Genomic DNA, 25,212 nt, shown 5'->3' on the forward strand with positions numbered 1-25,212 from the left:
ATTTGATTTTTTTTTTACAATTGCAAAAAATAAGCATGAGTTTGATACACACATTTCCCTTCCAAGACAAGTAAAAATCAAGAAACCAGTACCTCAGAGTTCAGTTCATTAAGGAAAGTTTTGCTGAATAGTCAACAGCTAAACACAGGATAGTCTACATGTTAAAGATGGAGTCAGCTACAACTGACTTACCTTTCCTTCCTCTTACTGTCTCTTGAACTCCATCTGAAGCAGCTAAAAACCTGGGTGTCTAGCTTAATTTCCAAAAAAGCAGCTAGAATTTCTCACCTTGCTGTTTTCTCACAATAGCCATCTCCCCAAATCCCTCCTATTTCAGTTCATCAAGCTGCAACACTTCATCTTAGAAGACCAGACTTCTGTAGTACCAGAGATCTCTTCGCTCTGGTCATGGCCATGACCTGTCCTTGCCTCTCACACATACTGTCCTCACACATGAAACCCCCCAGAGTCCACATGGCAAGGAGCCCTTCCATTCACTACTCGGCTCTATTCAGTGGCTCACTTCTGCACTCCTCATTGCAAGTCACTTACATGCAATGCATTTTAAAGGAAGAATGAGGAAATAACCGAGTATCCCTTCGCTATCAGAGACTCCTGACCATTGCCAGTTGCAGGGGATTTTGTACAGCACTGAGCACAAACACTAGTAAAAACATTAATTTACACCCACAAGAAAAGCCACTCATGCACTTCAGGATATTGACCTCTGAAAAATCTAGCACCATCTGTATAAAACTGATTGCTGTGAACAGGGACAAAACATTTTGTTTTCAGTTCTTTTAAGACAAGGCACCTAAAATTGCTGCTGCCTCTTCCTCATTTGGTGTGTTAACACTTCCGTGGTACCACTTCTCATGGTACCATAAAAAGACCCCCCCAACCCCCAAAAGCTAAATATTGCATACGGTGGCACCAGTCTCATATTATTCCAACAAAAGGATCACTTCTCCCCTGCATATCTCACTATCCACACTTGTGAAACATCATTCAGTCTCAAACAAGCCAGGAAATTTTTGCCTTCTACAAGTCAGACTTGGAATTCAAGTGCAGAATTAGCACAAAAGCCTTCTGCATCGTTCACTAAATTCAAGCATCTCTTTCAAGTACTACTTCTATCTCTCTGATAAGGTGAAAATAGATGATGATTTAGAAACCATGATTTCCAAAGGTACAGCTGACGCTGCTGCAAGAATACAAGTTCTGTAGGGCACAGGTATGTATCAAAACCCACTAGAAAACTAGTTGTTGGTTTTTTTCCTATAAGTGCATCCTTCTAAATTGGTCTGTGACATTGAATTGATACACCAGAGTTTGGAGTCTGCTATGAAACAGCAAGTCCTGAATAAATTTTTTAGTACATTCGCAATAACTTCTCTCAATTGTGAGTATTTTCTAGCAGGGTTTCTATTAATCTCCTTCTAATATTCTCATGCAAGATTTAGCAAGTAAACACTGAATAAACGTGCTTTGGAACTGCGTGAATAATTTCCTAGAGTACTACAGAACATGAAAGGACAAAGTATTTTGTGAGAGTATTTTTGCTTTCACAAACAAATTAAATGTCTCTGAATTGACAACATAAATAATTCAGCATTATTCCCTTTACTAAATTGGGAAGAAGTCAGGCAGAGTGTACATCTTTAACAGTGTACTGTGTTTAGCCACAGAGAGCTGATCCCACTAAAAGAGAAATCTCATACAATAGCTCCAATTCATGCATTGCATTTGTCTGAAAATGTTGATCCTGTCAAAAGGAGCACTCAAAACTGAAAAAAATCAGGGAAAAAAAAATTGTCCTCATCTGTATGTTTCATTATTCATTGACTGATATTTTCAAATGTACTAACAATAAGTCAGACAGGGCCCCCTAAGCCCTTCAGTGCTTTGAAAACCTCCTGTTTTCCTAAAGTCAGTTTAACCGATACATCAGTTCCAGGAGGCAGTTTACACATAGAAGCTTCACAGTAGATATACCTGTGTGTGTGTATAACCTTGCTCACAGGCCCCTCCTAAAGAGAACCTTCAAAAAAAAAAGAAAGGAAAAAAAAAAGGATAAATAAAATCCTTCAAAGAAGACCGTGTTTTCATCTGAAAAAGTAGATGGTGCTACATGGTACAAAATCTCCACTGGGCAGCAGTCATTAAGTGCTCTTACCCCAGGACTGAAATGACAGTAAAAGGTAAACGTCAAAAAAAAGGGTAGGTGTGAGTCAACAATAAGAAAAGGACGGCAACCAAAAATACATTTGCTTTGATATGAGCATTTGGCTTTAACAACCTCACAGAGTGGACAGGCTTGTATTGTCTAAGAAAATAACAGAGATAGCACAGGAACTCCAAAATGAAGGAGATTCTTTTGCAGCAGGAATGTGATTGTTAGCAAAATCCTACCGTACCTCCCGTGCCGCAATATCATCACGTGCTTGTCTTTGCTACCAGGTGTAGCATGTGTGGGTGGGGGTGCCTTCAAACATAAATTACCAATAAACACACATTGTATTTAGTGTCAGGGAATTAATTGAGCTTTCCGGAATGAAAGCCTTTTGGCACAAAAATGATAAACCGAGGTTGACCTACCTGAATGGGTCCCACTGACATCAGCAGGTTTTTCAGTTGGACATCAGTAGTTGATGAAGAAAGCCCTTCAACTGACACAATACAGGGCTGAGGTTTGCACTCCACCACTCGCAGGTTCTGTTTATTTGGCATCAAGCGTCCTCGGCCCATCTGGCCTGCTACTCCTCTGCCTCTGCCGTGCATAATGACCTGCCAACAACAAAAGTAACAGTATTTTGATTTACTTACCTAGTGCTTCTGCTCACTGCATCTGACAGACGATATAAAAGTTGGCCATTTACTTAAAAGACTTGATTAAAGTATGCGCTGATTTAAAACAGCTTGTTGCTGTTTGCTGATTTGAAAGGCCACATTAACATATTCATCCGCTGCTTATACAAACCTCTTCTAGAAGGATAGCAAGTTATATGTTGAGTTATATATATTGCATTGAGGCTAAAAGCCTCAGCTTTAGCACAGATCGATCAAGCAGTGGAGGGTCTCAGACCAAAATATATAATGTAGTTTTCAATTCTGATGACATTAGCAGCAGGTGTTCAGCTCCCATATTTTGAGTCTGGCCAAAAAAACCAACCAGTGATTCCTCTCCATTTCCTCTTCTCAACCCACAAGTAAATTTAATGTACCCACAAGACCAGCAAACTGCTTCAAGCACCTCCAGTCTGTGTTGCTACTAACTCTTGGTCTGGTACCAGGATGGAGTACTTGCATATGCTAAATAACTTTAACACAACTTTCTTCAAAGTTCCTTTCCCCCAAATCCTGTAGGATCTGGCATAACAGTATCCTCTTGAGCAGGAAATGTGTGGATTTAATTCTTGTAAATTAAAAGGTTGAACAGTTGGAGAGAGGAAAAATAACAATGAAACAGAGTAACAAACATTACACAGAGTTAACACTTAACATTGAGTTAACACTCAACATGGTTTCTTGATTCCTACTTGGAAAGCCTATGGAGGGTAACAACTCTTCACATCTCTCCATATCAGCAAGGAAACTTTATCTTTACATGAAGCAGGAAGATTATGGCCAACAGTTCAAAACCAAGAACTAACTTAAAAGCCAAAATACCAGCTATTTTCAGAGAGCGTGCCAGCTTGCAAATGCAGAGAAGGCACATGCCACTGCCACCCAAACCGTCTCCCTGCCTCCTCCCAGTGCGTGATCAGTGCAAAAATCAAGTTACAAGATCACTAACTGTTTTGAGTGATACCAACTTTGAGGATTGACCAAAGAGCATCCTGAAACAGTCGCTGTATGCTCCTACGTATGTAGGAAACAGCCAGAATAAAAGCTTAAGCACAACTTCAGAAAAACTCTTGGTTTTAAAGCCAGAAGGCACATGGGATACTATCTCCTACAGTAGCTATCTCGGGACACAAGCATTTCCCCAGGGAGTACTGTGCTGGCCAGAAAGTCAGCAGATGAAACAACCTGCAGGCATCTCCAGTCTGTGCTGGGTACAAACAGGTCTCTCTAGATTAAAAGCTTTGTATGCAATTATGCATCTCCTGGGTCATGCAGCCCTGCGCTAGCAATTGGCAAACAGAATGCTAGTTATTAATAGAGCAACACAGCTAGACAGTAAAACTTCTAGCAGCAATACGCATCTAAAAATCACCTTTTTAGGTTGATGGATTCCCTGGATGTTTTTGACTCCTTGAGGAGCTGGTGAATGGATCTGTGCCTGCTGTTGGTGCTGCTGCTGTTGCATTCCCTTTGTCAATGTGACCTTCCGCACTGGCTGCTGTTTCGGCTCCAGGGGTTGTTGAGGCCGCTGGGGCTGGCCCTCTGGGTGAAAAAAGCCAGCATCCTCTCCCCCCTGCTGAAATCAACAACACAACAGGCGGCTCAATGTCCAGGCACCGCAAGCCCTCGCCCTGAGCAGCCTCCTGCCACATCCAGCTCGCTCAGTGCACACAGAACACCCAGCGGTTTGCCCGCTAAAGCGAACCGGCGGCTGTGGCAGGCGTGTGCAAGGGCTCAGCTTGGAAATTGTGCTTCAGCCTAAAATAAATCCATAGTATCTGAAGAACAGTTTACTTTGTTCAGACTTTATTATAATTACAATGTTCAATAATGTCTTTTCATATACAAAGAAGCAAGGTGTTTTCACTTCTCTTTCCAAATCTTTCTTCCTTCCAGGGGTACACGTGAACTAGTGTGTGTTATTTTTTAATTACTTTTTTTTTTTTTTTAAAGAGAGACATACACATTGCAGGAGAAGGAGCAAAGAACTGTGAAGGCTAGAACAACCAGGCAAATACTCTGCTCATCTTTAAAACTACAACTTCTTTTTAGTTAAAAACTGGTATTTGTTTTGAAGCGTGTACTTATTCTGCTAACTTCTATACCAGCAGCCTTTTAAGCAGTCTCCTTCCTCAAACACTGTCCGTACTTGGAACAGTTCTTCCCCAAGGGTTTTGTTTGTTTGTTTGTTTTATAAAGCTCTTATTATAGATATTTATAATCACAAGCATAACAAAACACCACCTCAGTGCCTCTCTCATCCAATGTATCTCTTTCCACTATATCTCTCAGTGCAATCAAGCACAGTAAAAGCATAAGCTGAAAGCACTAAGACAGAAATTATTCCCTTCCACTGCCTCTACTCAAACAGTTCAGGTTCTTTTACAAACAGACTAGTGGTTCTTGAATTTGTGTCCTGCTGTCCAGATCAGATCAATCACTGAAAAACATTCCATGCAGTAAGAGACAGCAAAGCCCAATAAAAGGTCAAGTACTTTTGCATCTATAAAGCGCATCATATTATCGCATGGTTTCAATAGCAATATATATACCTTGACTGGACTCCAACTTTAGAACTCAAATACTAGTAAACATTATATCTGCAGGGGGAAGGCTTAGTCCAAGTCCCTAACCAACCTCAGGTAACCCTGCAAAAGCTCTCAAATAGAAGGCATGTCTAAAGGGAGGCGGGGGGGAGGGGAAGCATCTTTATTTACACTGGGCTTTTTTTTTCCCCCCTTTCCTTAAGTATTCAGAAGTCAAAACTCATTTTGCATCTGTAATATATGTCACGAACCAGAGGGTTTCATACTAATTGGCACATTTTTTTGCAGATAAGAAGACAAAATACAAGGCTGCAGAAGGAATAGGTTCATGGTCCAAGACCAAGATTGTCTTGATTGAGAATATAAATCATTACCTCTCTACCAGGATTAAACGAAAGCTAAAGAAACACCTACTGTGGACTGGTTACTAAGTCTCTTCGCCACCATTTGAAGAGAAATAGTCTGGTATAGGTGATATGTAGGATAGTCTCATGTTTGCAAGTTCACAGTTCACACTCCTAAATCAAGACCTCTGTATTATCAAGTATATGCAGGCAACAACTTCTCAAGAACGCAGCTACTTAAATCCCAGGCAAATCAGTTTCATCAGCTCCTTGCACTGTCTACACTTCAAAAGCACAATCTGTCATAGGGAAAATCTTGAGGCTCTTCCCACTTAAGGGCTTTCATCCACAGTGTCCAAAGCAAGAAAGCAATACAGAACTGCATCTAGTTTTTCCACTTCTAATCACAATTTTTTTCTCTACTAAACTGAATGTCTCCGTAGCTTCACAGAAAATGCTGAATATAAACCTTTGAGAGCAGTAACTAGTGAGAAATTATAAAGCTTTCTCTTCAGAGTGTCTCTCTTCAATTACTGCTCAAAAATATAAAAGCAACAGCTCTCCCCCTCTCCTGAAAAACCCAAATGTATGCACACAAAACCTTACCAGGAAACAAGCATTAAATCCTCCTCATTTTAGTATTAGTTCCAATATCAGCATCACCATAAGCCCTATGCCCTGATCAGATAATTTCTTTTATTCAACCCTACAGCAGCTGGAAGATGATGAAACTAAAAGGAACAAAAAAATTCTAGGAGGAATTTAAACACAATAATTGGGAGTTAAAATCTAATCTCCGCTAACTGCCTGCTGTGAAAAACAACCATAAATATTTGCAACCATTTCTTTCCAAACCAAAAAGCAATCCCAGCACATAGGAGCATCTGAGAGTGAAGCCCTCAGGTACAAAACCACACTGAATATGCTCATTACTGAAACTTCAAAAGCAAACAATAATTTCCCATAAAAGACTAGGATGGCCAACAACCACCCAATATTTAACTACCAAGCCTAATTATCACCAAATAAAACTGTATAACCTAAACACACAACTATAACAGAGTCAAAGGCATAAACACACAACCCTGGTTTACACTGTTGAAAAATTTGATGGGGTTTGTTCCCTGCTGGGGTCTCAGATGCCATCTTTGGGCTTCACTGCTAGCATGATGCTCCTGCAAAACTCTGAAAAGGTAGAAACATCTCTGGACTTCTTAATATATTAACACTTTCAGAAATAAGAAAACCTATACAAAACAATAAAGAAAGTCCATAGGATAAGAAAAGGGAATGAAGCACAGTCTGCTTGTTGCGGCAACAAGGAAGAAAGGGCAACTGGGTCAAACCCTTTCTTTTATACTACTGATCTGAACATCTACTGCTTTTTGAGACAACTTGAAGAGGGTAAGCAGAGATGAACCTGCAGCACCACTTCTCAAGAGAGGTTCCTGAGTGAGCGACTTGGTGCTCAAGGACTAACAGTGTTCCCTGAAAGCCAGCAATACATTGTTTCCTGTTACAGGTAGCTCTGGCTTCAGCTGAAGACAAAATCTGGTGGTTTTATTAAGAAAAAGAAAACCAAACGTGACTCCTAGGTCACTACGTGCCTAACAAGCAAACCGATACAGCCTCAGATAACAAATTTTAGCACCAATTCCTTTTGCACTGGTTAAAGACGTGACACTGGAAGGACAAGCACCATCCAAGCCAAAATGAACAACATATGTAGTAGTATTCAGTGGCAAATTAGACCCACCACTACCATCATCCTTTAAACTTCTTCTATGCGAGACAATTAGTTCTTCATTGACATGCCTGAAGAAGCCACTAAGTCAAGCAAAACACCCACAAAGAGCTTTTAAGATCTGGGCCTAAAGCTATAAAACCTCAGAACATTACTTACAGGTCACACGCTCATATGGAACATTAACATTTGGAGGAAAATACGGATGACTGTAAAGATAACTGCACATATGTCGACTCCCGATTTTCACTCATGAGGTATAGAATAAGCTGGAACCCAGAAGGTAAATCAAAACACAGCAAAGCTACAGGCAAGCGGGTAAATGAACTGAAGCTGCATTGCAGAAGCTATCCAAAATGACGTCTAAATCATAGAAGCTGAATTGTTAGCACCTCTTCTCCTTAAAATGTCTCAGTTCTAGCTCATTTGAAATGAACTTTTGATTTTCCTGAAGACAATTTCTACAGTGCTGATTTTTTATTAGCTTACATCTCTGCCCCCCTGAAATTTAAACATGTAGCAACAGAAGGAGGTATTAAAATTTCAAGTCTTCTCTTGTCAAAATACATTTTTATCTGGGTTTTTTTTTTATAGAATTTTGGGATGTACAGGGCAACACTAAATTTTTCAGAGATGCATCTATTCATCATCATGGCCTGCCTCATACAATTTGATGCACAAAGTGCTGAAACCAGGTAGAATACTTCTCAGTCCACCACAGAGACCTGAGATTGATTGATACAAGCTCTGATTTTATACTGTAAGTTTCCTCTAAAGTCCTCTGCAGAAAAGTGAATTTCCATTCTTTGTCTGCAAACCAATAAAGGAAGAAGGTTTTTCTCTTGTTGTCTACTGCCTAATTTCTATATTACAAATCATTCTGACCTTCAAGCTCTGAATTTCCAAGTTTTATAAAAGGTCTGCCTTCCTACCATGTAGCCAGGAAAGAGTTCTCTTGAATGAAACTACCATTATTCAGTTAATTCTGGAGTAATGAAAATGCCTTTTTTTAAGTGGCAGGAGTTCTGTTCAGGGGAAAGTATAAAAACTATCCTTCAAATTTCAAGTACTGCAAGTACTGTTAGCGGTGCCAAAACGACAACTTAATTTCAAATACTGTGTGTAATTAAACAAAACTCAAAAGAACAAGGCAAAAGGATTTGATCTACATGGTGAATGGTTTTCAAACTTCTACTATGGAAAAGTCTGCACAATTTGATCTGAAATGGGACTAACAAAAAAGAGAAATTAGGCCATTCAGTAGCCATGAATTTTAGAACCGATTCCCTGATACTTATCAAGGCTGTTTTTCAATAGTGAGACTCTGTCACTACACAAATATATATAGTCAGTGTTGTGTTTTGAGAAACATAAAGACCATTCTGTCAAATATGAGATCACAAATTCTAAAAGCAGAGTTTTATGAGGGACTGCTTGAATTTAGCAAGCTGAAGCTCTCTACTCTATCATAATCATTATGACAGTTTTACAATGAAGATGAAGTTTATTTGCCACCAACATTAGCAGGACAAATTTATTTATAACAAATGGTTTAAAATGTACTGATAAAAATGCCTATTGATACTGTCAGAGCTGCTTGCAATTTGACAGATCAAATCTTATTTTCATTCTTAAACCCCATGAAGGAATGGTATCACCAACTTGCATTCTGTAGTGAGCAAATTGATTAATCCCCCTCTATAGAAATCTCAACTCTTGATTACACCTATCAGACGTTAAGCAGCATTATTCTAGAGTGACAACACTTGACAAATTCCCAAACCATTTTTCTCAGCCTTTGTGGCCCTGCTAGCTTGTATTAACCCTGATGAAAAATTAATTTTCCTTATCTTCTGCTAAACCCCAAAATCCAAATCCGCCAAACTGGCAACTCTTTCTGTAAAGGTATTATGAAAACCTCTAAAAGATTAATTGCATGTCTTCAGGTGACATTAAATTAATTTCTGTACTCGTGACAGACATTTGATACTCCGTACTGAGAGGACAGATAACATTGTCAGGATACACAGAAGGACAGTGGTGCAGTGTCCCAGGGCAGCCTCTTATGAATTCTCCTTTCGATAAGGCCATACTTCACTGTCATTGGCACTGTTAGTGATCTTGCAGCCCATAGACCTCACTGCACAGGTTTCTATTAACTACGACAATGCTGTGTCTATCCATGTAATCTTTATAAAGCTAATTCAAAATCACCCAATAGTAAAGGGATGCGCATGCTGGATAAAGCACTTAAAGGAAATAAACTCTGGTTGATTTGTGTAAAAATAACACAGAGAAGCCCAATGTTTTCACCTTTTCTCAGATGCACTATAACTCAAAATTCTCTGTAACGTGATGAAGGCTTAAATCTTGCAGGGAAATCTCAATCCAAAAATGTCTTGTAATTGATTTCCTTTAAGAAAGGAGAAACCCTTCATCTGTTACCAGTTTAAGTCAATATTTCTAGAATGAGTACCTCTACAGTATTACAGTAGTCACGAGGGGAAAAAAACAACCTTTAGGTTACTAAAGTCATCTTCACTTCAAGGCTAAGAGAAATTACTATTCATCAGCTACATGGGTTTTCATACGTAAACTTATATTTTACTGGTACTATGATTGACTATAGTAAAAAAGACAGACATCTACACAGACAACTATGATCCCCATGTAGCAAAGAGAAAAAACTAGTAAAGCAAAACCCACGTAGAGCAAGAAAGACTATCATCTAATATAGATGAGTATTTTCTCACTACAATTGTCAGAAACGTGTATTAAAGGCAAACCCCTAATAATTAGCTCTTTCTCTTCAACCAGTACTCCAAATGCTTTACCGCTTTGATACAGCCAGTTGACAGACTGGGGACTTTGGAACAGGAAGTCTAATCACTTGCCAAATATCCCACAACCAAGTGACGTGACCCAGCGCTGTTTCTGAACAGTTGAAGATCTGTTTTCAATATGTCAAATGCCAGTGAGAAACACCTGGAGATCTTTTTTTAAAGGCCTTTTAAGAAATTTAAAAGTATTTTTTTAAGTTCAAGAATAGCAGTACTTAAAAAACCTGCTCTCCAGCCAGGCTAGAATACACTACTCTATCAATAGACAACTCATTGTTAACAACTGTTTTAAGGCATACTAATGGTATGGTTTTGACTCAAAGTACACACAGAAATAAGCTACATCAGACTACAGAAGTGATAGAACCACCAAAGCATTCCCGATTCACAGCAGAAAAGACACTTCTGGTGCTGGCCAGTGAATTATGCGTTATTTTATCCAGCCTAAAACTTTTGCATGGGGCAAGCTTACCTCAAACAAGAACACCCAGACTAAGCAACATATAAATAAAATACAGAAACAGTTCCGTTCCTGCGATAAAAAGACACTGCTAAGCTGCTTCAGCAAGCCATGATGTGATGACTATCTTCTTTTCTGTGCCTAATGGTGTATGAAGTCAGAACAGCAAAAAGAAAATGTCTAGTAAAAAAAGCAGCTAATCCCATTTAATCCCAAGTACTAACAGAATTCTTACCTTAAGTATCTCCTCATCTGCCTGAGAGGAGAACTAAGGCATGGAGAAGAACTGGTCAAAGAGATGTTGGAGAATCCTAGCCATACCTGTGCTACACTGGTTTCACCAGGAGTGATGGAAACAGTCGATCAGATGTCAAATCACGACTGTGTTTCCTCTAGTACAACCACCCACCAGTTCACTATGAAAAAATATAAATTCTGTGTCAAAGCTACAGCAAAATCAAGGTTCTGGACTGGATATGTGTAATACTTTCAGAAGTACCTTCATTTTTATGTTGCTGTCTGCAAAATACCTGATGTAGATGTCAATAAACGTGGTTTTGAGCAGTTTCCTGGTTCCGTTTTCAGTTGCCAGTCTCAGGGATAACTTTTTGTACAGAGAATTTTAGTGAAGACTGGACATGCAGCGAAAGCACCAACAGGAAAAGCTCTTGTTGGAAAATATCAGCAATTCAAAACTTCTGACAGCCCAAAGCTCCTTAAGTAGCACTTCTCAGCCGGACACGAGCTATAGCACAGAAAGCCAGTACTGGATATCAGAAACCAGTACAACTTCCCTTCCTGTGTCATGTCTAGTTTTTCTAGTTCCTGTTCCTTGAAGCTTAAAACTGATGGCAAGTCAAATCTCTCTGGTGTGTTGCCCTAAACTCCTCATACAGTCTTGACACGGACAACCCATATTACCTCCCTCCCCAACCACTTACAGTGTCAGGAGCCACACCTCTGTACTAAACATGTAAGTCCAGGTCAAACCTGAAATACCATTTAACAAAGGCATTTGTAACTTCAATTTAAATTGGACAAATCTGCATGTGTTGAGATCACATTCAACTAGTTTTCATTTGAAAACTAGCTCTTTTTGTAATGCACTTTAAAGGTGTTGCAGTTGCCTTTAGTCATTTCCTATTAGGAAACTGGGCTGCTAGATACTCTGTAACACCAAAATCATATCAATATGGATTTTGCACTGGAACATGATGGCAGAAAAACTCTCCTTTGAGACTTAACAAGAGTGACAAGCAATACCAAATGCCTTGCTTTCAGGGTGTTCAGGAGGAAGCAGCACTCTTCTTCAATATACAATTTAAAAGTCTCCCGAGGAAAAGAAAAAACCTGTTCTGCAGTCTACAACAGGAAATACTTTATTGCACTTCAGTTCAAAGATATCCACAGCAAAGTTATATTCAATTGAGGTAGATATCTCTTCCCCCTTTTGAGGATTTTATTACACACCCATAAAAAGTACTATCTATGTCTGGTTTGGATGTCACCTTAAGTCCCTCTAGTTGCTAATGTGTCCACACGTGCCCTCGTATTTCATTTTCCCAGTAACCAAATATTCCCCAAACAGTACAACACAGACCACCTCACTACCCTCAAGCCATGAATTATTCTGTCTCTATAGGGACCATCCTCACTGGAGGTCTGGGAGGAGAAGGTTTATTGCTCATTTTCAAATGTTTCATGAAAATATTATGTCTTTTTCATAACCAGAATACTACAGGGTTCCCTAACGTCCTTTTTTATCCATATATTTGGTGGTGTTGCGGTTTGTTTTGTGGGGTTTTTTTTAGGTGGAGTTAAGAAATTTATGTCCATTTGTGAAATAATTCCAGAGTCAAATCTTGCAGGTTATAGCAGGCAGAGTCCTTTTTCAACAGCATTTACATTAGTACTGCTCCAAAGGTCTTGCCCATTTTGACACTCTCTAAATGACAAACATGATATTTAGGCATTCAGATAGCTTGTTTCTGCAGCTTCTTCAGTCTGCTGCTGGTAGAATACAGACATTATCCATGCCTCCTTGAAATAGTGTGGGATAGGAATAAACCATAATGTCATTCTCCTGCTTCTTAAAAAGTAATAGTATGGTATGCAGCGAGAGGTCCTGTGCTGTTTCTCGCAGCTGGTAGTGCTGCAGAGCTGGATGAAGGGCTACCTCAAGAATCTGTCACACAAATGCCAAAAATCTTAGTGTTTGTAATTCCTGACATATTTAGATGAAAGGCGCTATAGAGCTTTCAAGTCAAATATTTTTAATTAAAAACTTGAACATACACATGCAAGTAGAAACAAGTACAAACATTAAGCAAAGTTGGTCGATAAGGTTACATTATCAAACAACAATCATCTCAGTATCTTTTTCCATATTTAGAACTCCATATTCATCTCTTGCACTTCTCAGTTACTCTAAATCTGAACAAAGTTGTCTATCTTCCATTCCAATTCCTCTTTTTTTTTTTTTTTTCCACAATCCAAGGACATTTTTTGTGACAGGCTTTTCAAACGAACGAACTTGCCAAATCTTTCTTCAAGCTTTTCAGATGAAGCATCATCTCAGGTTTTCAGGAATTACGATCACTAATAAGAGGGAACACTGACATATTTATGTATTTTTATATATGCGTGTATGTGTGTATATATATCTGAAAAAGCCCACTGTGCAGCTTTCCACAGAGACAAAGATTGGTGTGTTCTTGGTGCAGCATAAAACCCAGCATTTTCAGGCCTTTGGGACACACATCTCTGAGCATGGCAGGCTATTTTCTGGCTAGAGAGAAATCACCCAACAACAATATAAGATGACTGAATGATACAGAGATTTTTAAGATACTATCGTTTCCCACAGCACCTCCAACTAAATAAAAAATATGTTCAGCACATTTCATATCACCTTAAGACATTTAAGGTTGTAGCTGGTACAAACCTGTTCTTCCAGGATTAAAGACACTTCTAATACATTGGCTTAACAAATTCAATTGCACTTGCTACCAAACTATTTACTGTCAGACTGATCACGAGAGTCCAAAGACCACCAGCCAGAAACAGCCAAGGACAAGGGGGGAGGGGGGGGGGGGGGAGTGAGCAGCAGCATGTTGCTTAGTTGCTGTCTGGGGTTAAACCACCACAGTGTTAGAAAACAAGAGGGAGTGAGGGATATTAGGGCTCAGAAGCATTTAAGAGACCTTTAAAAAGAGAGACAGCCACAAAGACGAATATAAATTCTTTCCTATGTCTCTTGAAGTATAATACAAATAGTCATAGATTCAAAATTGCAGCAAGAAAACGCCGTTTGGTCACTAAGAGAATTCTCCTAGATGTACATGTTAAACATTGGAATAGATGGCCAAAGAAATCTCCAATAATGAGATCTCAGGAAAAGGTTGGACAAATCTGTCATGAATGCTACAGAGTTCATCTCCCCTTCCAAGACAGAATAAATTATTTCTACTGTCCCTTCACCCCTATTTTTTATAATTTTATGATCATATTTTTAAGTGATTTATTAGGGTGTTTCTTCCCAACAAGCACTCTACAATCTCACTGAATTTACTCTTACGGTTATCTTTAGGATTGACTTCAGGCTCCTCACCAAGCCAGGCAAATCTCAGATGTAGTAAAATATACTAGTATGCATACACAGCAAATACAGTGAACTCCTCTGTCTGGAGAGGATGGCTCTGAAGACATGCCACATAAAGCAGACCATATTTGGGCCTCTATGAAAACAAAACCTCAAACTTCTTCTGGTAAACACTAAGCACTGCCTCATTTTGCAGGAACATAACATTTGAAGGAGTAATTAAAATGGAAAACTATTCACTGTACTGCCATTCCTGCATAAATTACAGGAATATTAGAAAGGGATGGGCCTATCAGTGTTGGTGGGGGGACACGGGAGACAGGATTTGTTTTAAAAAAAAGCATCAGACAAAATCATTAATGACAGTACCTAATGCATCATCTCCATATGCAGACTTAGTCTGACATACAGGAAATGCTGAATCATTTTCACTTCCCTTTTCTTTAAGTATAAGAAGCCATAAATTAAGGCATCTTACGCATCAGGTAAAGTGGACAAATTAAAATATATTTCTTGGAATTTGATTAGTAACTCTTACAATTCCATAAAAATACTTAAAAAGCAAAATCCTCTCAAGAGACAATATTGTGGAAACAGATGAAAGGCCATTTTACTTTCTTAAGTAACAGCGAATACTTCTACCTAGAGGCAAAAGATCCTCAGTAGTACTGCAGTGCCCAGCAACACAAATAAACAATTAGACGCTTAGACTGGGAAAGATATTGCCCCCAAGAGAAGAAACCATTCTCTTCTGTCAGTATTTGTACACCATAAACCTCACCAATACACCAAGTGCATCTCCTTAACTGTTAAGCAAAAAACATCACCAGCAACACAACATCATTTAATACTGGTTCTATGGATGGTCCTACTAAATTTGTAACAGTCCTTGCTTCCAGCTCCTGTTTCAGGTCAATTTGGTCTAGATAGAGTTAGTACGGGTCTGGCCTCAATCAGCTGCTTCAACTGACAGTTCTACTATGGTGCTACACCATGGCCAGCAGGGTGGAAAAGAAGGGACTTTCCAAGTCTTTACCAACATGAATCAAGAGAGCTTTGAAAAGGAAATGCATTATGTCTAATGGCAAGCCATCTCGCTCATACATAGGTATTCAAAACATCTCTGCACAAAAGAGCTTTAGTAAGGAAAAAGGGTACAAATGATGAGACTAAGAGAAACTGCAGGATCAAGTCAGTGCATACAGATGAGAGATTCCAGCCATCCCTTTGGCCAAAGGCAGAGAATTAGAGGAAGCACTATTACATGCTAAGGAGAATGGCTAGGAAAAGTGAGATTTGGCCTTTCCTTTACATTTAGGGTTGAGGCAAGAGTTGTGAAAATATATAAAGCATGTGACAGGACTAAACACTAGAAGAGGAAAATAAATGGGATCTGTGATCTTCATAGTATTCAGAGTCCAAGCAGCTTTTAATTCTTCTTTAAAATCCTGTCAAAATACACAAGATTGGCCCCCCTGCTGCTCATTTTTTTCTTTTTCCAAACAAAGTCATAGATTCAGCTTGTCACTAACTGATTAAAAATCAATCAACTATCTTGATCAGTGTTAAACAGCTAACTGCAACACTTGCTTTTATTCTTCCACATTTGGAAGGAAAACTTAAAATGTCTGTGGCAATATGAAAAATAGTAACAAAGGCTACATGTAAAGAACCTTCTTTACCTTGCTAAAACCTCGGTATCTGAAAGTTAAGACAGACAGAGCAAATCTGCTTCTGTATACAATGAAAGAGAGGTTACACCTGCATTTAATGAAGCTAATCACTCTTGCTTACCATGAGACTTATCTGAAACAAATCATTTATGGTTTTCTTAACTAGAGCATTATGATAAAAACTATTCCATTGTGAATGCTACTGTGGGCACCGATAACCATTTTTTATGAAGAGCTGTATACAGTGGTGACTGGCATTGTTTTGTTTCACCACATAATAAAAGAAGTTGTGCATGATTGCTTTATTCAATTATTCATGAATAAAAACCCTGTCATAACTCTTGCAGGCCACCGGGATTCCTGCAGACATATTTAAATATAAATATTTTTAGCCCAACAGAATCAATTCCTTTCAACTTCTTGTACTTCATTCTTCTGTACTTAAGTTATCATGTCTGAGGAATTAGACATCCTCCAAGTCAGGTTGTTGTCAGCTCTATGTAGTCAACAAGGCCCTTTATGTTAATGTTTTGAATGACCACATGGTCATTATCACAATTTTAAGTGTATTTAAGTTTTCTGAGCTGTAGAAAACATTTATTAAAAGTACTTAAGACTTCAACATTTTGACTTCCTCCCCTTTTCTACAGAGTAAAGCCTAGCTTTCAAGGCCTTGTTCAGTCCCTGTTAACACACTGTTCACTTCATTGAAGACTTACAGCAGTTCTGCAGGTTTCCCTAACTAATGGTCTGAATAATTTAAGAAGCATTCTTCCAAAAAACCACCTTCAGTGTACCACAGCATTAAACCACATCACATCCTTCTTTCCTCCTCAGCATAAACCCAAGGACAGATTTCACCCTGACACAATCTCGCTATGTCCCCTCATCTCAGTTTCTTCAGAGCCCTAACAAATTAACTTGTCTTTTCATTTAAGACAGAAGAAATTTGGTCAACATACTTTCTGACCAAAGCCCTGGATCTTAAATATGTACACTGCCATCAAGACCAGCATTGTGAGTCCTCCACAACACCGGTGCTCAAGGGACACTCTGTAGATAATAGACGCCTCATCAAAAGATAAGGAAATCTCATTTAGATGCAGAAGTGAAATGGTAACGTTTTAAACCCAGCCTCTAACAGAAGACTTCCCCCTCCAATATACTGCTTAAATTAGTTCCACAACATGCTTGCCAAGAAAATAAAAACAGTCTTCCCTTGAGTACAGAAACCACACTAACACCAGCATCTGCACACAACTAAAATTATGTGGCTTCAACTACCAAGCAGAGCTTTTTAACCAAACCTTAAGAACAGCCACCCAAACCCTTTTCTCTGACCAATTATCAGACCTTAAGCAAAAGGAGCTCAGCTGAGAGTCTTTCAGGCTCAAATTACTACTTAAAGGAGTATTATTTCAGTGATAACTGCCTGGCAGTAAAGTGTTAGAGGAAACATTAATTTCTGAATAACTGCTAATAACTTACAGTTCTGAAAATATAAAATACGGACCAATAGGTTTGCTAAACCTGCTACTTCCCTTGTCAGTTTAGGCCCACTTTTTATTTTGGGATTACACAGAACGAAACACACAAAAACAAACCATGGCAACACACACACATGAGATGAGCCTTGGAAACTTACCCCTCCTGACAACTTAATCACCCTGACTTTGCTGCCGACATGGGGCCCATCTCCACTACCACTGTTTGTCCGCTGCATGACAGTCCTTTTCACACCAGGTTTCAGTTCCTGGGGCCTTGCTTGTACTGAAGCCACTCGAGCAGTCTGTGTTGTGGGCAGCGATGCTGCAGCAGGCTTTGTCTGCAATATTTTCTGCGGCGCCTGAGGCGGACTCGGAGGTACTGTTCTAGTCTGCCTCAGCTGCTTCACTGGTTTCATCTGCTGTCCTTGATACTGCATATTCACCCCGACCTGTGGGAAATCTGTGGGTTTGGGTTGGATATTTGGAACTACCGTATCTTGCTTTTTAACAAGGAGTCTGTTTTTGACATTTTGCCTGGTCTGTAAGCCGGAGTGGGGTATGTAAGGGCTGCCATTGGTGGGGAACTCGGAGGAGTCGTCCTCCTGCTGCATGTAGGACTGCTGCGTAGAAGGTTGCTGCTGCTGCTGCTGCTGCGCAAGTCTTTCGAGCAATTCTCTCTTTCTAGCACCAGCCTGCTGCTGCCGTCTCAGTTCCTTTTGTTTCAGAATTTCTTCTCTTAGACGCTTCTGCTCTTCTATCTTCAAACGATACAATCTAGTTTCTTCATCTTCATCTGGATACTACAAAGGAAAATGCAAATGAATTTATAAAATTCTGAACAAATGCCCAGCTTGGCCAAAACAACATGAAATTGTTGTTTCAGATGTTGTATAGCCATAACTCTCTGAAGAGCTTTTTACATTATCCCCGATACCAAACTAAGGCGATTAGTGGAGTATATCTGCTGGTAAGGTTTATTTGCTATTCATTACAGACAAACAGCTCAAATCTGGTTTAGGACTTAGATATATTACTTCCTAGACAGAAAAGCTTTAATACGAGTTGAAAAATCTTATCAGAATACTAAAAAAAGAAAGGAAAAAAAAGAAAAAAAAAAAAGAAGTTTTACAAATTGGAACTCATTTAGAAGTTTCTAAAACCAATTAAACTATTAATATAATTCAAGATATCAAAATATGTTTCAAATGGAAAGTAACAATATGAAGGCAACCCACTGTCACACAGGTTTTATCTTGCTCTTTTCTGACAAAGTAACAAAAGGTAGGGTGGTAAATGACCTGAAAGGCCCTGATTAGAACTATTGATTTTTCTCACTGAATTTTCAGCCTGATCTCAAACTCATTTGTCACACAATAATTGGTTATAATGAACAGCACAAGTCAATCTCTCTGACCTTGAACTCATGCACTCTCTTCAGAATCAAAATGTTGCCAAATGCAGTGTTGGAATATTAATGGTATATAGAGAATGCCTTTAATATTCCAGCCCTGGGCCCTTCTGAAAGTATTACACATCATCAAATAACCTTTCTAAAGATTCTTCAACTTTGGCAGAATGGGTTCTTATGAAAAGCTGTATAAAAATGGACAAGAGTAAAGGAAATGCAGATTCTCATCATCCTGGAAAAGAAATCAAATTGCTCTTGCGATACAATCACATGCATTTTTCAAAGTTACAAAGCATACTTTTTCATTATATTATTTTTTTCTTTTCAACCATTTGAAATACTAAGTTAGAGATTTGTAGACACTGCTTACAAATGGTAATGAGCACAGCATTCTACTCAAGATATACTAATCACCCCTAACAAAAACAGGCTCTCAAAGTAACAATACTTTGCATGTTGGTAAATCACAATATAAATAATGCCAAAATGTTGCTCAAAAACTGGGAATCTGTGATAAACAGTTATTTACCTTGCAGCAATTGGGTGCAAACTTTTTTCAACACAAATGCCATTTTTTTTTTAACATATACAACCCAAATGTGCAACATTTTTGTTTAGGGTTGGTTTTTTGGGTTTTTTTGTTTGTTTGTTTAATTCAAGTGCTTTTATTCCTGACATGCCCCAGAATCCTTCCCAACCCAAGGGAAGAAAAAGCAGAACAGATTCAACCATAAAGCTGGTCCACAGATATAAAAGCCCAGTAGAGTCATCTTTGTACTTAAAGAATCCAGACGCACAAATCCTGAACGCTTGTTTCCTTCAGCTGTAACTGCTTCTTCCCTGAGCATGTATTGATAGGGATTATTCCCACAGTTACTAAAATATAGCTGTATGTCTCACACTTGAATTCCAGCCTATACAATGGCTAAAATAAGACTTCCACAAAACTGGATTTGTAAAAGTTGTATTTACTTTTAAAATATGGGCTATAGTTCAGGAATGAGGTCTAACACTGGCCTTTTTTTAAGAATGCTTCACATACTGAAAGGTTCTGATCTTCCTCTGTACTACTTGGACTACGATAGTGGTGATTAATGACTAATCACTGTAAAAACTAGATTACAGGTCTTTGTTGATAGATGGCAACAGGAATGTACTTCTACAGGAGGAAACTCAGATATTTCATTTTATATTGAAAACTGGAGATGCTGGATTGTAGTTTGTTTTTTTTAAAAAAAGAATACAACCTTTATGAAATACAGTAAAAGGATAAGACCCTTAAATACAGTTTGCATAGGATGAAAAAATACAGGTAAGCTCCAGATAGGAAGAGGATGCGCTGTTATGCAGATCCTGATGCAATGAATAAAATTTTCAGTCATTTTCAGAGACAGTAAATATCTCAGTTATTGAAATTGTCCAAACAGAAAACTTGTTTCACTTAATAAATTAGTTTATTCACTTGCTTTGCTTTAGATCAGAATATTCTACATTTTATCTAAACAAGTTTGATGGATGCCAGTAAGCCAGTACCAAATTTACCTTTGGAGGTAGCAGCGTATTTTTTTTTCCCCCCCTGTATGTTCAGTTGAGACTGTCAATACCAGTATGAGTCCGCATGAGACCAGCTCTTCTATCAGCTGTCCTTTATTATCAGGGACTTGTTTGCTCATTTTATCATCTAACAAGTTCTGAAGGCCTTGGAAGTTGCATACCACAATGTGGTAAGTTCAAAACGCTTACTCAAGGGTTACATATAGCAGCACAAAGATGTGTACTTTGTGCACTCTGACTCTTGCCAGCAGACAAGGAATGAACATCCTGAGGGACTCTGACCAATTTGTCCATGCAGTATGGACAGATACACCAGTTTCAACTACACTAGCATTAAACACGAAAGACAACTGACAAACACATATTAAGTTAGATGAATGCTTAGTAGAATCTTCAGGCAACTTGATCTCAAATATAATCTGAAATTTTCCTTTCAGAATCTCAACTCCATACTTAGGAAATTAGTAATGATCCTATGAAGTCCATCCCTTCTTAAAGGGTCAGCTTTGAAATCAAGAGTCCTGAGGTTATATGACAACTACAGATCAGCCTGTTAATGGGCTATAGGTAGACCTATATCCTTCAACTTCATAAGTAAGTTGCTACTACTGTTAAGTTCTCAGTAAAATACCCTTGGAGCTAGAGAAAGGCCCAACAATATAAAGGCCCTATGATGATTAACAAAATAGTTGCATTAGGAGTCAGGTTTAATGGAAATTAGTTGTGCAATGACCCAACAGTACAGATTCAGAATGGCAGCAAACTCCTTACTAGGATGAAAACAGGTACAGATAAATCCTTTCCTGCTCAGCTTTAAGAGTACCTTACATATACTAAACTATAGAGCGTGGGTGTGTGTATATATATATATATGACCTATAGCATATATAAATTATCTACAGTATTTAATAAGGAGCTTCATCATACAGAACAGGCAAGACAGTGTATCAGGTCAAGTCAGAAACAGTACACTATGCCTATTGCTAGTGATTTTTATCCCATTAGTTCAATAAGCCCCAGTACAGTCTTCTCCAACAAGTAGCCCTGCCAAAAAAATAAAAAAATAATAATAAAAAAAAAAAAAAGGCAAGCATTTTGCCCAGAGAAAGTAGACATCCTTCAAAATTGCCCTAAAGTTCACAGCTCATGTTTGGAAGTTTGCTGCCAAAAGCAGCATTATCTGCAGGTGAAGAAGCAGAAAAACTTAAAGCAGTCTTTTTCTTGGCAAACAATTGATGCTTCACTGTTTTCCTGTAGAAAACTCCACAACATGAAGAAATGGTACATTGTATACAGCTCCTCCTTTTACAGGAGGCTACAGAGTACCAAGGGTCAGAGATGCAAATCATTTCCCTTGGTTTTGTGGTGGTTGGGTTGTTTTGTTGAGTTTTGGGAGTTTTTTATTTTTGGGGGAGAGGTTGGTGTTTTGTTGGGGTTTTTTTAAGCAGCGATTCTCATCCATCTTGGAACAGTTCTTGAACACAATGTATTTCACTGTGGTTTAAAGGGAACACTGAGCCTTAGCTATAGGTTTTTCTTCTGCCTTAAGGTCCAAAGCAGCTTTGATGGAAAGTGCCAAAGGAAAATGTTACAGGCTGCTTTTCTGAGTCTAGCTGAAGAGCAGCAGTAAGAGAAGCAGCAGTCCTACATCATTCTCCACGAGAAAGTAGAATGCCACTGTTGACTGAGCTAAAGACAGCAAAGACATGCTCTAAAACAAGGGATTAAACTTTCTACTGAAATATAAGTCCTAGTATCAGTAGCTTGCTTTCCGTATAGTTAATTAAAAAAACCAAACGCACACCTTTTCAGAAGTCTGCAGGCTTATTACTAGTTAATAGAACTAAATGCAGAGTGATAAGAACCAGATACTGTAAGTGTTCTGGTTTGCTATAAAGGAACAAAAAAGGAATCATGCAACCAAGCTCACTTGTGTCCCTCAGAAGAATGGGTGCAAGGACAAAGCACTCAAAATGGTTTTATCTGTAGCATAAACACAAACCTATTCAGCAGGTTTAATCTTTATTTTTTTTCAGTTGTAATGCTAGAAACAAAAGAGGCTAGAATAGCTTGTCCAAAAATTCACGACAAGTATACATAAAAGGTAAGGCCAGATCCAAACGGCATCATTTGGCGCTTGTGTTCAAAACCACAAAACATCTTAAATAAAGGCACCCACATACACATCACACACTTCACACTGCTGATAACATCAGCTCCTGAACCCTAGGAAGGTACGAGTCATCCTACAAAACACAGGTACTGTACATCTTGGACAAAGAGGAAGTGAATTAAGAACAAGGTTACAGGTTACTCTGAGAAGCACATTGCCCTCTTGTGATCTTCCAACTGGAAAAAGACTGTGATAAGAAGAACTTTCTAAGCACAAGACAGGAGGCACCATCATTAAAATTTTGAAATCAAGCCTATTTAAACTGGAGAAAACTCAAATTTAGACATGTACAATGTTTCAGGTAGTTAATTTCCAAAAAGATGAAAAGATTTAGATACATTTGGTCTAACAATTTAATGCAGCAACTATTTTCCATATTGCAGGCCTTGTTAAAAAAAGACAGCAACGTAACATTCAAGAACCCAACTTCAAAATTTGCTGCTTTTGGGAGAATGGAATGTGAAGGTTTTCTTTCAGTATATCAAGGACATTAACTGCAATATAAGTAGTAATATCAGTACACCTATGATTATGTAGTGCTCTACTAATTTCTCTCCTGTTCTGAGCTCCAATATCCACTTCTTCTAAAGAGATTCACATTACCTTTCTATATTCCCCCCCTCCTTTAAACTTAAAAATGCTTAATCTTGCCTTAATTCCTCTTAACCTAAACTGACCTCAACATGAGCAGAATTATGCCAACAGTCATCACCCATACTTTCCAACTGAGGATATGCAAGTTTAAATCTTGGAGAGTAACAGCTATTCTAAACAGAGGCTTTTAAAGTCAGTATTTTTCAGCCTCACAGGAACAGGAACACAAGCATACCATTAGTAAAGTAGAAATAGTTTTTAATCTTCTAGTCACTCAGGTTGCAAACCTTTCAAATATCTATTTTGAAGGTGAGCAAAACCTTTAATAGCCAATATTGCTATTTTTTGGTGCTTCCTGAATGATAGGGCATTTGTAAATATGGCCACTGACTCTTCAGGAAGAAGGATACAAAGAAAAGTCTTAATAATTTTCCAGTTGAAGACACTTGCAAAATAACCTGCCCAATTCAGTTATGAGCAATACAGCTAGAAAAGATGACAGAACTTAACTCCTTCTCATCTTCATAGAAAGCAAAAGAACATGACAAAGTTAGCTAATTCCAAGAAAAACACACAAAAAAGACTGGAAAACATTACAATCTGCCGAAAGAGAGAGATGTAATAACCCACATAACAACAACAGTTAAAAATACAATCAAATGCTTGGAAATGAACATAACTAGTGCAGCAATCCTGTCTGTAGAAGTGACAATAAGCGTCAGCGAACAAGACTACCACAGTGGCACTGCTGAAAAGGGACTGTTTGTAGCAAAAGGCTCTATTTCAAGTCCACTTTGAAAGGAGAAGTGTTCTGTGCATGCACACATTCACACACTTTTCTAGTACTTGCCAAGTGTATCTACAAAGGCTTTACTTTTACAGTTAATAACAGGAGACACTAGGAGACATCATTTTTTCCAAGGTAACTTTTTTTTTTATCCTGTCTTGCAAAAACTTACATAGAACAGGTATCAAACTGTTTTCAAAGATAGCTTTGACATAGAATTAAAATGAAAGCTTTATTTGTAAAATACCAAGAATTCACACAAGTAAGATTAGTCAGTGTTATAACTACAGGTTTGTTAGGATATGTATAAAACTTAAAATAGAGAGAACAAGATGACCGTTTTGGAGTGGGGTTGTTTGGGTTTTTGATTATTTTTGTTGTTGTTGTTGTTGCTTTTGTTGCGGTTTGGGGGGGTTGTGTTTGGGGTTTTTTTAATTCATTTGATTAAGAGGAGTGAAAAAATACTCATTCATTTTTCTAAACACTGCCAGAGATATTTCAGAATTAATGCCTTAATTTTCATATGATTACACTATGGAAGAACTTTAAGATATTTTAGATGGGGAGGTCTGTAGGTGATTTGCTTCAAAACTTACCTTACTAACGACCTGAAAGACAGAGGCTTCTCTAAGAGGCACTGCATTTTCTGTGACTTACATTATTCCAAGAGAATGAATTGAGCAGAATGTGATTACTTAAGTAATTTTTTCAAAAAAGATCAAAATTAAAAGCTGAAAAGCCGAAATAAGGATTTTTTTAATATATATTTCCATTGAAAAGCAAGTGCACAGGAGGTCAAGCACTGCTAGCTATGGGTTTCTTTTGTGCCTCATTTGTGAAAATTAGTTATGACCATCCCTAATTCAAGAACAAGATGAAAAGCTAATCATGAGCAGCTTAAAGGGAAGACAGTATTATCACAATTAAAGCTTTCAACAGTTGTTGAAGAAAACCTGGTCCTTGAGACAAGATTCATGGTCAACCAAGCTATAAAGATTTACAGTTCTGCTCAGAATAACCTGACACTCAGAAATTATACAGGGTGCATTTAGCCATCATGTTCCTCTGTTACCTCCTGATGTTCAGGATCAACAGCACTATCAGTGCAATCCTACCCACTCTCTCAAGCTAACAGTGCTCATGGAGAGTCTTCT

General features: G+C 38.4%; 1 protein-coding gene across 6 annotated transcripts in view; it reads right to left on the reverse strand.

Annotated features, from left to right (window-relative positions):
- RBM33 (RNA binding motif protein 33) overlaps window positions 1-25,212 on the reverse strand; it is a 105,480-nt gene that overhangs the window by 14,309 nt on the left and 65,959 nt on the right. For 3 of the 6 annotated variants that reach the window (XM_049798766.1, XM_049798763.1, XM_049798765.1), the window contains exons 15-17: window positions 17,701-18,342; window positions 4,220-4,423; window positions 2,599-2,787 (exon numbers count right to left, since the gene is read on the reverse strand). In XM_049798766.1, the coding sequence (XP_049654723.1) occupies window positions 2,599-2,787; window positions 4,220-4,423; window positions 17,701-18,342 (1,035 nt within the window). Of the gene's footprint in view, window positions 1-2,598; window positions 2,788-4,219; window positions 4,424-4,636; window positions 13,570-17,700; window positions 18,343-25,212 lie in introns of those variants that run through there. The other 3 variants (XM_049798764.1, XM_049798767.1, XM_049798768.1) reach the window with 3 other exon arrangements.

The sequence above is a fragment of the Accipiter gentilis genome, chromosome 4 (genome assembly GCF_929443795.1).
Source record: "Accipiter gentilis chromosome 4, bAccGen1.1, whole genome shotgun sequence".
Taxonomy (NCBI): domain Eukaryota; kingdom Metazoa; phylum Chordata; class Aves; order Accipitriformes; family Accipitridae; genus Astur; species Astur gentilis.